This window comes from Cibotium barometz, chromosome 30 (genome assembly GCF_041138505.1).
Source record: "Cibotium barometz isolate CiBa-2024 chromosome 30, ASM4113850v1, whole genome shotgun sequence".
Lineage (NCBI taxonomy): Eukaryota > Viridiplantae > Streptophyta > Polypodiopsida > Cyatheales > Cibotiaceae > Cibotium > Cibotium barometz.
This window is the reverse complement of record NC_141075.1, coordinates 49,227,234-49,243,208: the sequence shown is the minus strand read 5'-3', so window position 1 is coordinate 49,243,208 and position 15,975 is coordinate 49,227,234. Positions and strand designations below refer to the sequence as shown.

General features: G+C 41.1%; 1 protein-coding gene across 1 annotated transcript; it reads left to right on the top strand.

The window, feature by feature from the left end:
* Positions 1-10,083: 10,083 nt before the first annotated feature.
* LOC147621587 (protein SUPPRESSOR OF K(+) TRANSPORT GROWTH DEFECT 1-like) lies at positions 10,084-15,668 on the top strand. Its single transcript, XM_086824377.1, has 8 exons — positions 10,084-10,730; positions 11,270-11,375; positions 14,108-14,306; positions 14,440-14,508; positions 14,609-14,683; positions 14,795-14,893; positions 15,001-15,168; positions 15,267-15,668. Exons 1-8 carry the CDS (start codon positions 10,247-10,249, stop codon positions 15,390-15,392), a joined length of 1,326 nt encoding a protein of 441 aa, XP_086680503.1. The 5' UTR covers positions 10,084-10,246; the 3' UTR covers positions 15,393-15,668.
* Positions 15,669-15,975: the final 307 nt, after the last annotated feature.

Below are 15,975 nucleotides of genomic sequence, written 5' to 3'. Positions count from 1 at the left end.
TCACAAATTTGATACCACCAGCGTGTTCAACGTGCTCGAAACCCCCGGGGCTTAATGGATTCTGTCCAATTTCAAGCGAGCTCGTTGGCAGGACGATTTTTCCCAAAAAAATGAAGCATTGGCTACCTACAGGCCGATTTACACGTGATTTAGGCCGTTGGTGTGCTTGTTTGATGATGTATAAGTATTCATCCTCCCTACGACAGCATCTTAATATGTCATCCTTACCATGTCTATAAAGAGTTCCAACATTCAATTGGTAAGGTTTTACTTCTTTAAGAAACTTCTGATCTTTTCGTAACTTTTTTGCCTTTGGAAAACTATCAGCTTTAACGATTCTGTTACTCCATTTGGTATAGCCTCTATTTTAAACAATGTAGCGTTAGGTATATCACTATCTATTCCAGCGGTGCTTCACCATTAGGTACACAAGATAGATGATTAGCCATGACATGTTTCTTGCCACGCCGTAGCACCACTATGAAATCACATTCTAGAACAATAAACAAACCACCTAGTGATTCTTCTTGTGGAGCACGGTTTGTTGACAAGGTAATCAAGGTGGAGCTCATCCTTGAGTTGCCACCACCAACTAGCTTCAAGGGTGTCCATGGAACACATTGGCTATTACAGACAATTTATCATCCTATACATGGACATAGCTAGACTCCTTTACCATTTACTTCTTGTTTTTTAAGTGGACTAAGGAGTGCCAAAAAGCCTATGAGACTCTTAAGAAAACCTTGGAAAGTGCATTGACCTTAAGAGCACCCATCTTTCATGTGTGCATCGACCTTAAGAGCACCCATCTTTCATGTGTGCATAGATGCTTCCTCTCAACTCACGTAATGTGTTTTTTTTCTCATCAAATTATGTGCCATTCTTCTAGGAAACACGAATTCCCCTAGCATCAAATCATGTGGCACTTTACTCAAATCACATGGGGTTCCTCTCTTGAAAATACGTGTTCTTCTGTACAACTACGTGTTCTTATGAACGTTGTTTATCAATAAACACATGTTTTTCCTTCTAAATTACATGTTCATACTTTCAAAGAGATACATGGGATTCATCATCAAATCACGTGTTATTCTTTAAGAAGCACATGTTCCCTAGAGACTAATTTTTTTTAGAATTGGGTAAAACTTGATGTCTTGAGACTAGATTAGTTGGCTTATAGCCAACAATCTACTCATGTACACACATTTCTTGAGATTGTTGGCTTATAGCCAACAATCTCAAGAAATTGTACATAGAATCTACCTATAGAGGAGAGTGCTTCGAACAATGCCGAATCCCAAGCACCCTCTAGGAAAGAGTCAACCATCCGAGCTCCATCCATACAGACCTATAGAAGTCACACCGTTAGTGGTTTGATGACATGAGTGATAAGAAGGACGTTACCTCAGGAGGAGTATTCTCAACTAGGAACTAGAGAAAGCCAAACCTTGTATAGATGATGAGCTCCTTGAGACTCGTGCATGAGACTTTCACGGCTCTGAGAAGGAAAATCTCCTAGCGACACATGTTTTGGCAAGGCTATGTAAGCTTTCAACTTGAACATATATGGCGTCATTTTCAGGGAATAACCTAAAGGCTTAGTTTCTCAATCCAATCGATTCCAATCTATTGGGATATTGCTTAGTATCCATTAGAAGGTCACACTTTGAATTACAGCTCGAAAAGCCATACGATATTGGAGCCTCATATGTGTTTGTTTTGTTGTTTTCAATCTTGTTTTTAGATATTAGAGCCTTAGATGTGTTTGTTTTGTTGTTTTCAATCTTGTTTTAAGATATTGGAGCCTCATATGTGTTTGTTTTGTTGTTTTCAATCTTCTTTTAAGATATTCAATTTGCTGGTTTTGGAAGGGGAAAACCGTAGTTTTCTTAGCCATTTACATGATTTTTAGGACATTCAATTTACAAGTTTTAGAAAGGGGAAACCTTAGTTTTCTTAGCCATTTGCATGATTTTTAGGTCATTCAATTTACAAGTTTTAGAACCTTAGTTTTCTTGGTCATTTGCATGATTTTTAGGGCAATCAATTTACAAGTTTTGGAAGGGAAAAACCTTAGTTTTATTGGCCATTTGCATGATTTTTAGGCCCAAGGGGCTTGGATTTCATTGCATTGAGTCAAGAGATCGCTTAGCCTACGTGAATAGTGGTGAGATCCACTCTGAAAACCTTGTTTAGAAGCTCAAATCTTGTGGATTAGAGTGTGGAACTTGTATTCTTTTCTTATCCTTGCATTGCATGCATTTGGTAGTAAAGAGCACAAAAAATCAACCAAAAACAATCATTTCATTACATGCAAAACCCCCCTAAATAGGAGTAGGAACATTATTACACATCCCCAAATAGACTAAGGGAAATAAGAAAATTCAGGCCCGAAATTATATATAACATCTCTTTGGTCACTCACGTGACCCTACAGTCCCACCAAATTCAGATGTGATGTTAGCCTACACACATATGTGATGTGAGCCTAAGCATACATGATGTGAGGAGCCTGGTCTAAAACCCTATGTGAGCCAAGCTTTAACTTGTGGTAGTTGCACCTAATATTGTACCGGGCAGTTTTGCCTTGAAATCTTATAAGGTCTCACCTACCCATGTCCTGAAAAAATATTTTCACATCAGAAAACCTATACTAACACTTATTTCCAAGGAAATTGTCGTTCATGATTATGAGTACTAAAGGCCTAATTATTGCTCATAATTGCTACACCAAAGTCACAGGCCCCACTTGCAACTAGAAACCAAAATCAGATAAGCCTAGATGACCAAACTCACGTGAGCTAAGCAAACCAAACTCGCTTGAGCCTAGCAAGTCAAAATCATGTGAGCCAAGCAAGTCAAATTTTGACGTTATGTGAGCTTGACCTGAGCGCAAATACCAAACTCACGTGATCTAATTTCATCCAAACTTACATGAAATAAAAAATAAAAAATCATTCTTTTTTATGCGCGATTTCAAAACTTAACCATGTTCAAGCCCATGTGAGTCTAAAATTCTAAAATCTACATGATTATGTGAAACTACCAATTCTATTCAAACCTACATGAGTGGGCCAATCTCAAAACCATCATAATTCTATAACATCTTATTTTCCAATAACGTCATTATTGACCCACCAACCAAACTAAACCTTTGGATCTAGCCATATGCCAACCAAACTGAACCTTTGAGTCTAGCAATATGCCAACCCGTTAAGGAGTGCTAGAAGCTAATTCACCTAATAAAAACCCCTTGATGTAAGCCCACAACGAAGGAGAATTATGGAAAATAGCAATCCAATCATTTATACTACATATATTCAAATTCACCCTGCCTTTGATACCATCAAAAGGAGTGCCTCCCAAATAAGAAGGCAAGATTCCGTTGAGTCTACCTCAAGTGAGGAGTCTTGGGAAGAAACAAATGAGCCAAATGATTGTAGACTTGGATTATGGAGGACATGGCAAATCCTTGGAAATGAGAGGTGTCATGATCTTCCAATAGGGTTTGTGAAACTTTGTGAAGGGTTGCTCATCTTTAGGCAAAGCTCTAAGGCTACAACAACAAGAGCAAGACCATCAAGGTTTAGCCCAGTCAAAACTCTACAAATCATGTCCACAATGCCATAGAGTCTCCTTTGTAGCACCATTAGGGGTGGGCCTCCTTTATAGCACCATTAGGTGTCATGGCAAATCCTTGGAAATGAGAGGTGTCATGATCTTCCAATAGGCTTTGTGAAACTTTGTGAAGGGTTGCTCATCTTTAGGCAAAGCTCTAAGGCTACAACAACAAGAGCAAGACCATCAAGGTTTAGCCCAGTCAAAACTCTACAAATCATGTCCACAATGCCATAGAGTCTCCTTTGTAGCACCATTAGGGGTGGGCCTCCTTTATAGCACCATTAGGTGCAGGCAACCAACACACAGGGTAATCCACATACCAATCTATAAGAGCACACAATGGAAGCAAGAGCACCTCTCAAAGGAGCCCACTTTGGACACTTCTTTACCATGCTCCAATTTCTCTCAGTTTGGACAACAAGAAGTAGGGAGCACAAGGAAAGGTAAAGAACCATTTCCATGAGCCACCAAGGTGTTCCACAAGGGAAACCACCTAATGGTCCTTCAGGCAATTCTATAGGCTCCTAAACAACATATCAAAGGGTAGGCGAAAGACCAATGCCATGGGATAACTCAACCCCACGGGACTTGAATCTCCAAACACAAAAATAAAAGATCATGTTCAACCAGTTCCTTACATTTGCAAGGCAAATATGCCAAATATATGTTCACGATTGTTGAGACATCGAGCTCAACTAGTGCGGATATGGGTGACACATGGGGATTATAGCTCCACACTTATGCCACTAGGATGGTTGGTAAGATTATGGGTGATACGCTCCCAATGGTTTACAGAGGATGTGTGACAACCACTTTGGTTCACTACAATTATGGCATAGTTATAGCACCAGCTCATGTAGTCGGGTTCATGATGCGAACCCGACTACATGAGCTGCTGCTATAACTATGCTCCCAATGGTTTACAGAGGATGTGTGACAACCACTTTGGTTCACTACAATTATGGCATAGTTATAGCACCAGCTCATGTAGTCGGATTCACATCATGGACTGACCTTTGTATGTTATAGTAGGAGAGTAATTTTCCTTATAGTGTGCACTCTTATCTTTTGTTATGGTTGTAGAGAAGAGAAGAGAATAGAAGAAAATTCAGCCATCTATCTCTCTTGTATAACTGTAGAGAAGAGAAGAGAATAGAATAGAAGAAAATTAAGCCATCCATCTCTCTTGTACGCTTGTCTACTCTTATCTTTTGTAGAGAAGATAAAAAAATAAAATAAAATTCAACCATCCATCTCTCTTGTACGCTTGTCTACTCTTATCTTTTGTAGAGAAGATAAAAAAATAAAATAAAATTCAACCATCCATCTCTCTTGTATAGTTGTAGAGAAGAGAAGAAAATTCAGCAATCCATCTCTCTTGTATGCTTATCTACTCTTATCTTTTGTTATGGTTGTAGAGAAAAGAAGATAATAGAAGAAAATTCAGCCATACATCTCTCTTGTACTCTTGTGTGTGTGTGTGTGTGTGCAAGGAGCTCAAGCTCACCCTCTCCCCCACATTCGAATCAAAGCATCGATTCACATGAAGAGCTCAAGAGGCTAGCAAGAGAGGCACTCAAAGGCAACAATGCATGGGTAAGGGCAACTTCATCTCTTTCCCTTTAATTTGGAAGAAAATAGCTACTAGGTAAGAGTAGCAAGCATGCACAATAGTAAGGTGTACTGTTCATTGGACAATAGTGGTTTTACAAATTGGATTCGAGTCCATTTCGGGACTTGTTTTGGCTCTATAAGTTTTTTTTGCAAAGCACTCTGTGAAAGTGTCAATTTTGACTGTGTATGCCCAGTTTCTAGTTTGGTGTAAACTTACGATCAAATTTTATTTTTAGGACAGTCTGTGGAGAGAATCTGAGAATTGTAAGTTGTTATTGGATGTATGTTTATGTGACTGGTCCATATACACTTGCAGTATAGGAGGTTTACAGTATTGTATGAGATTGTGTTGGAGATTACAGGTTTACTGTAAGTGTAGAAGTTTCTATAAGTATTGTTTGGTAAGTTGATGCAGGTAGCCATGTATGTATAATAGCTATCCCAAATTATGAGTGAGAAGGTAGATAAGAGCAACTTCCAAGCATGGAAGTTTAGGATGAGAAACTTCCTTATAGGAAAAGGATACTTGAAGTTTATTTCAAGTGTGACGACAAGGAGGAGCTGAAGCTTCCAAAAGAAAATCTCACTCCTCAATAGGTGCAAGCCTTCAATTTGTGGCATGACAGAGCTAGCAAAGTGGTGTATTTGCTATCTGTTAGCATGTTGGATGCTATGATCGACCATGTAAAAGATGCAGCGACACCTAAGGATGCATGGGATACCTTGGTTGAGCTGTATAACAAAAGTACTAAGGCAAGAAAGATGTTAAAGCAAGAGTTGCATAATGTGCAAAGGATTAAGATGAGCATCGGTGATTTGATTCCTTATAAAAGTGAAAGGGCTTGCAGATGGCCTTGCCTCTATTGGAGCTTCTATTGATGATGACGACTTGGTATCGGCTGTCACATTGAATGGACTTGGCAAAGAGTATGATAATTTTTAGACATCTATCCAAACTCGAGAAAACTTCCCAAACTTTAGGGACCTTATAGCCCTTCTGATTATTGAGGAGATGAATGTTGGGAGTAAATCATATGTAGAAGTAGGTCTTCTACACGAACATAGATAGAGGTAGATGTAGATCGTCATCTAGCAGGCCTGCTACACAAACACAAGTAGAGACAAATCATCATCTAGAGGCCAAAGTGCAAAGGCCGTATTGGAAACACAAATCATGGTCAGCAATAACATGAATCTAATACACAAAGTGGAAGAGACTACTCTAGAGGGAGAGCTAGAGAGGCCAAGGTGGATGGAAAAGAAATCAAAGTGGAAATAGCATGGAGTGCTATTATTCTGGCAAACCAGGTCATCTAGCAAAGAAATTAAAGCAAAAATAGCATCGAGTGCTATTATTGTAACAAACTAGGTCATATAGCAAGAATTTCTATAAAAAATAGCATAGAGTGCTGCAAACTAGGTCATATAGCAAAGGATTGCTATAAAAAGTAGAATGACTCTAAAAGTGGGAAGTTACAACAAGGAAACTATGTATCTTCACGCAAGCAAGCCAAACATAAAAGTGAGTAGCTTTTTATGATGTAGCATCATATGCTTAGCTCTATGATTGCAGATGCACAAAATCTTAGATATGTATGGTATGCACCGCTTCTAACCACATGACTAGTCATATAGTGAGTGGTTTAGAGATATAAAAACATGGAAAAACCAAGCTATGTGGAGACTATAGATGATATTGCATATCCTATTGTGTTGGTAAGGTGTCGTTATCTATGCAGGATGGTAAAGTCGTTATCTATGCAGGATGGTAAAGTGGTGTACCTGGCTAATGTACTTCATGTTCTAAACATTACAAAGAACCTAGTTTTAGTTGGAGGGTATGTAAGCGAGGTCTAATCCTCAGGGATGTTATATAGAAGATTTAAATACCAGTGCTACAAAGAGGAACATAATTATAAGAATGTTTACATTGGATTCATTAATGATCACACTAGAAAGGTGTGGGTTTACTTCATGAAAGGATCAAATGGTGGGGGATAATATTTCTCCAATGATTTAGTGATTATTTGAAAGAGCATGGAATAAAGAGGTAGTTTACATGCACGTACACCCCGCAGTAGCAAAATGGGTTGCAAAAAGGAAGAACATGTATATTGCAAAAGTTTCCCATGCATCAATGAATGAGAAAGAAATACCTCAATAGTTTTGGATTGAAACTGTAGATTATAGTATGAATAGAATCCCCAGTGTGGTAGTTCATGGCATAACGCCTAAATAAAAATTCATTGATATTTGGCATGCTTCAAAGTGTTTAGGTGTATCGTGTATGTACATGTACCATATGAGATGAGAAGCAAATTGGATTCCAAGGTTTGAAAAATGTATCTTTATTGGATATTTCCTTGAAGAGAAAGGTTATAAATGCTATAACTCCACTACTTGTGAGATGCGAGTGAGCAAGGATGTTGTTTTTAATGGCATGCAAGTGAGCAGGGATGTCGGTTTTCATGAGATGAGTAGCTAATAAACACCAATGAAGGATTCCATAGAGGTTGATGTAAACAATAATGTGGCTACATCGAATGGAAAGCAGCAATCACATATGCTTAGTGGACCAAGATATTCCTCTAGTAGTGAGTCTGTTATTAGACTTGGTCAGAAAGTTTGATGCAAAATGCCATGAATTTTAACATATACTTTGGTGGTAGAACATGTGCTAAAAATTTGGTAAACTCACATGTATCATGTAAGGGAAAAGAGAAGGTGGATCAACCTTTCATAATGCCTTATGTGTTAGTAAGTCGTTCATTTGTTGATGGGGATAATAGCTTAAAATAGAGCCATGATGAGGAGTTTGGGATCTTGACTATTGTTACATCTAAAGGACCAAAGCAATGTTGAGAACACCTGGTAGTGATCCAAGTGTATGTAGGTCTACGAGGGTAGTGATCCAAGTGTACACAGCTCTACGAGGGTAGTGATCCAGGTGTACATAGGTCTACAAGGGTAGTGATCCAGGTGTACATAGGTCTACAAGGGTAGTGATCCAGTGTGCCTTGGGTCAACAGCCTATGAAGCATCTGGGATGCTTACAATCAATGAGATCACAATAAAGATGGTACCAAAAATCAGTAACCTTCAAGGAAGAGGTACAATTTTAATCTCAAATGTAAGCAAGTACTACATTTCTAAAGGCTAAAAGTGTACCAATCAAACAATTTTTCTGCCACCGTGATTCTTCAAAAATCATGGCCATGATTCTTTAACCTGCAAAATCATCCTAATAGAAATGCATTAAAAATAGACATTTAAAGTGCATACATGCTCTACATGCTTGGAAAAGGCTTAAAACATTCGGACTAGGTGTCACCCATTGTGGTTGTACCTAAAAAGAATAGGAAATTATGAGTATGTTTTGATCTCAAAAAGGTCAATGCAGTAAAATAAGACGAGATCATTACCCCTTGCCGTATTCAGAACACGTACTAAAACAAGTAGCCGGCAAGGAATCATACCGCTTCTTAGATGGGTATTTAGGATATAACCAAATTTCCATTGCTTCGGAGGATCAAGTAAAAATTGCTTTTGTTACAGAACATGGACTTTATGCTTATAGAGTTATGCCATTTGGCTTAACAAATGCACCGGCCACATTCCAATAGCATATTAATACTGCCTTTAAATATTTTTTAAAGGATATTTCTTGAATCTTTCTTAGATGATTTATGTATTCATTCGTCTCATGGAAGGAAGGTATTTGAACGATGCAAACTTTATCGCCTATCTCTAAACCCATTTAAATGCCAATTTTGGGTTAAACACAAAGTCATCTTAGGACATATAGTGTCCAAAAATAGGATTCCCCCACAAATGAGACTAAAATAAAAATTATCTTGGAATCACCCCCACCAAAGAACTATAAGGGAGTCCAAAGGTTTATGGGACATGTAGGCTGGCGATTCATTCTCTTCTATGCCAAGATTGTGTGTCCCTTGTACAAGCTTCTCATTATATTTGAGTGGATAGAAGAATGCCGACAAGCCTATGACACATTAAAGCAACCTTTGGCTATTGCTCTCATACTACGAGAGCCAAACTAGGATGTTATCTTCCATGTGCATATTGATGCTTCTAACTTTGCAATTGGATGCGTCTAGCCCAGCTAAGTGAACACAAACTAGACTACCCTATAAGTTTTGCCAGTCGTCATCACTCACGACAATTATGTGAGGCTGGGATGAATTATACCACCACAAAGCATGAGGGTTCAGTAATGGTATATGCCGCTAATAAATTTATTTTCTATGTTGATCATCAAGCCTTGCTATACCTTGTCAACAAACCGTGCTCCACAAGAAGAATCACTAGGTGGTTTGTTGATTGTTCTAGAATTTAATAAATTTATTTTCTATGCTGATCATCAAGCCTCCAACCTAAGGGTATCAGGGCCTTGAGATTGATTGCCTTCTGGGAAACTAAAAGCATGGCCAAAAGTTGGGGACATAATACTTACATTAGGCATGTTAAATGTGAATCACAAGTATGTTGAGTACTTCATACTATCAAAGAGATCAAGAGGAGGAGAGTCATCAAGCATAGCTAGGTGTTGCTCACGGGTTGAGGTGGACTTGTTTGTCTTGCACATGTAACAAGATTGTGAGCGAATGAGTGGCGTAGAAGTGGATTCCGACGAAGCCCGACTTTCGATTATTGGACTCGACATACGCTTAGACTCAATGGAGGAGCAATCTCATTAGAGGACACCCCACACCACCCCACCCCACCCCACCTCATGGAGGAGGTTAAACAACCTACGAAATTGAGTGCAAAATACCCAATCACAAATAATATTTGTATTTTGTGACCTTTATATTGCTGGGCGTGCCTGAAAGTAGAGTTCATTGCTGACTATCTATTACCCTTAAGAAGATTGGAGCACAGCGACTCCAAAGAGAGACAGGCAAGACCCGCCTCTGCAGATTTCATTCAAGGTTTCCTCCTCCAACTGCCATCTCTGTCGTTGTCCCCCATGCTCTTCTTACCCTAAGCCATGTACAGCAACTTCAAGGAGCAGGCTATCGAGTATGTCAAGCAGGCCATCCTGGAAGACAATGCGGGCAACTACTCCAAGGCCTTCCCTCTGTACATGAACGCTCTGGAGTACTTCAAGACGCATCTCAAGTACGAGAAAAACCCTAAGATCAAAGAGGCCATCACGCAGAAATTCACCGACTATCTGAGACGGGCCGAGGAGATCAGGGCGATTCTCGATGGCGGTGAGAGATCGAGGCCTGCGGCGAACGGCGATGCGGCCGTGGCGACGCGGGCCAAGACGAAGCCCGGCAACAACAAGGATGGCGATGGCGGGGATGGAGAGGACCCCGAGCAGTCCAAGCTCAGATCGGGGCTTAACTCTGCCATAGTCCGAGAGAAGCCCGACATCAAATGGAACGATGTCGCTGGCCTGGAAAGCGCCAAGCAAGCCCTGCAAGAAGCGGTCATCCTCCCTGTCAAGTTTCCGCAGTTCTTCACAGGTATACGCCCCTAATATGTGTTCTGATGTTTGCGGTTAGGGTAATGATTAGGGCATGGTCAGGTGAGGAAATCATTAGGGTATAGGCTAGGGCAATCATCAGGTCGATGGACGAGGCAGAGGCCAGGGAAGTCATGAGAGAAATAGTTAAGTGGTTTCATCTTGGGCAATAGTCATAGGTTAGGGAAATGGTCAAAAGTTTAGGGCAGTCATCATGGCCGTGGCTGAGTATGGCAACCTGTCGGGGCATTTGTGAGGTCATTGGTGCTTATTTATATATATATATTTTTCCAAGCATTTCTGGTTCCGCAACAAGCAGATGGACTTGCGGCTTCTTCGCTTAAATCTATGCTGCTGGGCTGAAGGATTAGGAGATCTCATTGTGTCGCTGTCTCCTTTTCCTCATTGTTGTCTAGCTGATAGCCCTTGATTTTATTCCATCTAGTTTGCTACAGTTTAAGAACTAGATTCCCAAGCGCGTGACAATATGTGTTTTTTTATAAAGCACAGGTGTGTGATATTCTTACAAGGGTTTTGCAGGGAAAAGAAGACCTTGGAGAGCTTTTCTACTGTACGGCCCTCCAGGAACTGGAAAATCTTATCTAGCAAAGGCAGTTGCCACTGAAGCTGATTCAACCTTTTTCAGGTAACCTTGTTTCTAGAAGTCAATGCAAAAATTGGAGGAAATAAATTTTCTTTGTCCGGTCCTGCCACCTGATTTGGTGACCAGCTGATGCTGTCTTCCCCCGAGAAGAACGCTAACCTTTTTGATTTGCGAGATGAAACCTGGAAGAGGGTTGTTAGTCCCGGTTTTCTCAACCAGCCTTTATCTTAGGTGTAGGTAGGAAGTCGGAAGTGTTATGGCAGTTTTACACCTAAGGCACAATGACATGCTTTACTACCAGGGCATGAATATAGAATGCTATCACAGGCCAAATGCAAATGGCTTATGTGTTTTTAGGTTCTGGTTTTGATGATTTTACAATCTTCGACATATACTTTTGAGTGCCGTTGTGTTTGCGCTTTCATCTTCTAATATTATAATGGCTCACTGGAGCAGTAGAGAGCAAGATAGGGGCAGCATCAAGACAGAAACAACAGTAGCAACAGGTTGGGCAGAGGCAGACTCAGGTCAAACAGTTTTTTGAGCAAATGTGTGCCTGAACTCTATAAAAGGGGTTTTGGGCAAGCAGCCTGCCTGTCAGCCAGCTTAGTCCTCTTCCATGGTTGGCATGTATCCTTCCTAAATATTTCTGACGTGAATCTGGCCACTAGCCCGACCCGTCCAGCTGGTCTGCTTTGCTACTCAATTTGGACATCCTACCTCCTGCATGACCTAGAGTGATGTCTGGTGCCTGATACATGGCCTAATAAGCTGCCAGACATCTGGACACAACTCTAAGTCCGTTACAGAATTGTGTGGGGTTCACACACGGAAAATTGCTTAGACCTAGTCAAGCCTAACCTGATGGTGATTGGCCTGACATGTTCATGAACTAGGGCTCACAGTGGGGTAATGGACATTACTAATCCAAAACTTGCACATAATGCTGATTAGTATGCCCATGTTGCATCCAAATGTGGGGCGCATATGTCATCCCCTCCTACTTAGCTGCTTGATTGAGTCACGTTCATCTTACCTCAGAAACATATGCCAGGATTACTGAGGCCATGTACAGGGTAGACAAGGAGAGAGAATACCATTGTCAGCTAGTCTGTAAAGGGACAATGTCATCGAGTGATCTGGAAGGTAGGGATGCGCGAATTGCATGCCTTGATTGGAGGTTTCATTGCCCGGAGGCAAGGCATACGAGATTAGTTCAAGGCTTAGTTCTTGTCATGTGCACACTCTTCTAAGTGTGATGTGGACATGCTTCTACCCATTGGCTAACTTAGGTCGAGTATGTGGCCGGATTCATGTGTTTGTAAGGGCTATTGTGCTAGATCATCAGCCAAGTGTGGACAGAGTTGCTAGGTTATGGTGTGAACACATTTAGTTGGACATTATTATTAGGATTGGCAAAGTTGGTAGCCAACTCACAAACATAAGAGACTGTAAATAGGAGTCTAGGCCTTGGTCATATTCATTCATTGATCAGTCCGTTGTCTAGATTAGGTCATCTATCTCTACTATGCATTGAGCATGAAGAAGAAGTAGTTTGTTGTGCATGGGTTTAAGCCTCTGATTAGGACCATTAGGTGCTAATCGCAATCAGTCAATTCATAAACACGCTCCCATGTTACTGCTCTATAAGCTAAGTAGACTGTAGTGTAGACTTCTCCACAATCGTCATCAGGGTGGCCCAATCAGTGTTTAGGCTGGGCACATTGTGAACTATCTTGGCTGCTGTCACATGCATCATGCCTTAGCTGCATGTGCCATGAATCTGAGGCCATGCATAGGGTAGATCAGGAGAGAAGACTATGGTGAGCGCTAATCTGTGAAAGGACAGAACTGTTGAGTTATCTTACTGTTAGGTATGCACTAAAGTAGAGTAGTGCACGCCCTGATGGGAGATTTCATTGCACAGAGGCAAAGGCCTATGAGTGTGGGCAGGCTGGGAAGAGATTGAGCAAGATGGACACCAAAGGCAGCCAAGATCTCAGCGTAGAAGACATGGGCAGGTCAATTTCTGGTTTGGGTAGCATTTCTGGGGCTGTTTACAGGCCTTGGTGGGGAGCTCAGATTCAGCCTGGGCCGGCCAGGCGCTGGGAACTTAGCAGCCGAAGATGTGACACACCTCACCTTAGGGCTGGCCTGTAGCAGTCCTTCACGGATTTGGCAGCGTTTCTCTTCATGAGGCTGAACTGAAGTGATCCACAGCAGGGATTGGGGTGAGTACTTGGACACCAACAGCAACTCATTTTGTGCTTGATATTGTACTGTTTGTACTCTTATCTTCCTTGTACACGAGAAGTCAGTCGTAAATATTTTTCTTCTACATAATACAAACAGTAGTTTAGGGCTATTGTGTGCTGTGTGTTAGAGTTCTGCTGCTCCCTCTAGCACATGGGGACAACAGATCTACAGAATATAAACACAATTGGGGCTTTATATACTAAAAAAGGTCCTATACAATTGGCTGACACGCTGACCAGCAGTAGAGGAAAGGGGGAATTGCTGTGAATAGGCAACTCCTGTCATTTCTCCATCCAGCCTTCTCGGCCCTCAGTTCCTTATTAATGCTGAATGTGAAAGGCTTCAACTAACTGGAATGTGAAAGGGTTAAAACTGCACCAATGCTCACACATTGAGTGTAGTCCAATATGTCGATTGCTTGTAATCTCTTACATATTTCGCTTCTGCGTGCAGTTATAAGGTAATGTCTAAATAGCTTTTGCAATTTTATACACTATGCTGGATTTATGGTATTACAGCATTTCATCGTCAGATCTCGTTTCCAAATGGATGGGGGAGAGTGAGAAACTTGTTGCGAACCTCTTCCAGATGGCAAGAGAGAATGCCCCGTCAATTATTTTTATCGATGAGATTGATTCCCTTTGTGGGCAGCGAGGTGAGGGTAACGAGAGTGAAGCATCCCGACGAATCAAGACCGAGTTGCTCGTGCAAATGCAGGTGTGTAAGACAAGATCATGCCCGAGGTCCAACTTCCTGTGCAGTTATGTGTATACATGTAGGCATGTGTGCCTGTGCCTGTATGCATGCGCATGTGTGTATGTTTTCTCATACGTGTTTTTTTGAATGGCAGGGTGTTGGCCACAATGATCAGAAGGTCCTTGTTTTGGCGGCCACAAACACTCCCTATGCCCTTGATCAGGTGTGTATCATTGGAACATTTTGCACATATGTTCTATTGTAGTGCCTCCCGAGTAGCTTTTCTTTAGAATACAGTTCTCCCTTCAATGTCTTGGTTACAGGCAATACGGCGCAGGTTTGACAAGCGAATCTATATTCCTCTTCCAGACCTAAAAGCAAGGCAACACATATTTAAGGTACCTACTTCATCAAAACTTTGAGATTAAGCCTTCAAGGCTGCTGCTCTCGTTTGAAAGCCTTAAAGTCTGCTTCTCTCTTTTGAAATATGGTTTCATTTGTTCTCTCAGGTCCATCTGGGTGACACCCCTAATGATCTTAGTGAAGCAGATTTTGAGGAGTTAGCAAGACGAACTGAAGGTTTTTCGGGTTCTGATATCTCTGTCTGTGTAAGTCAGCAATGATATTATCTTTTTGAGAATAGGATTGTGAATGTCCATGTTCTTCTTTTAGCCTTTGCATTCTACAGGTCCCCTCACAGTATTGTTGCTTGCAGGTAAAGGATGTTCTGTTTGAACCAGTGCGTAAAACACAAGATGCTATGCATTTTCAACGTGTTGTCACAAAAGATGGGGAAGAAATGTGGATGCCTTGCGGCCCTCGCCAACAAGGAGCTCTACAGACAACCATGCAAGATCTTGCAGCAAAGGGTCTTGCAGCTAAGGTGTGGTCTCCCAATCTTTTCCCACTTCACATGCTTTGAGAAACGAAGTCTCGCTATGCAGATTTTGTTCAGCTTTCAAACTTGTGTGTTTGGCACAGATACTACCTCCTCCCATAGCAAAGTCAGACTTTGACAAGGTGTTGTCAAGGCAAAAACCCACGGTTAGCAAGGACGACCTTGAGGTTCATGAGAGGTTCACCAAGGAATTTGGAGAGGAGGGTTAAAGTTCTACTACCATTGATGGTTTGCATTCAGCAGAGGTTGTGTTGGTGTTTCTGCAAGTTTGTACTATATGCTATTTTAAAGGCAATGCCTGGTAGAACAATTCGGTTAAAAACATCCTTCGCAGAATTTATGTCCATGTCGATTAGCTGTCATGGGCGCGTATACCAGTTGTGGGCTGCTTGCATGAGGCTTTCTTTCTCTGAGACTCATAGGAGGAGGTTTGTAATAATATTTTCTTAAGAATCAATCCGATGCTGTGGCCATCATTTTCCTTTTCTCTGGTGTATACAGTTATTTATGTCCATGTCTATTAGCTGTCATGGGCGCGTATACCAGTTGTGAGCTGCTTGCATGAAGCTTTCTTTCTGAGACTCATAGGAGGTTGGTTGTAATAATATTTTCTTAAGAATCAATCCGATGCTGTGGCCATCATTTTCTTTTTCTCTGGTGTATACAGTTTGTAGCACAGGTTAGGGAAGCACCCTTTTGGTCTAGCCTGTTTCTAGCTAGCTTCTTTACAGTTGAAGCTCCTGGGATCGTTGATGAGAGAGTCTTTCTGGGGTGATAGCGTGAGGTGTTTTC

Coding starts and splice junctions, on each gene's coding strand:
- LOC147621587 (XM_086824377.1), top strand. CDS start 10,247: ATGTACAGCAACTTCAAGGAGCAGGCTATCGAGTATGTCAAGCAGGCC. Junction 14,307..14,439: donor AGTTGCTCGTGCAAATGCAG/GTGTGTAAGACA, acceptor TTTGAATGGCAG/GGTGTTGGCCACAATGATCA. Junction 14,509..14,608: donor CTCCCTATGCCCTTGATCAG/GTGTGTATCATT, acceptor TCTTGGTTACAG/GCAATACGGCGCAGGTTTGA.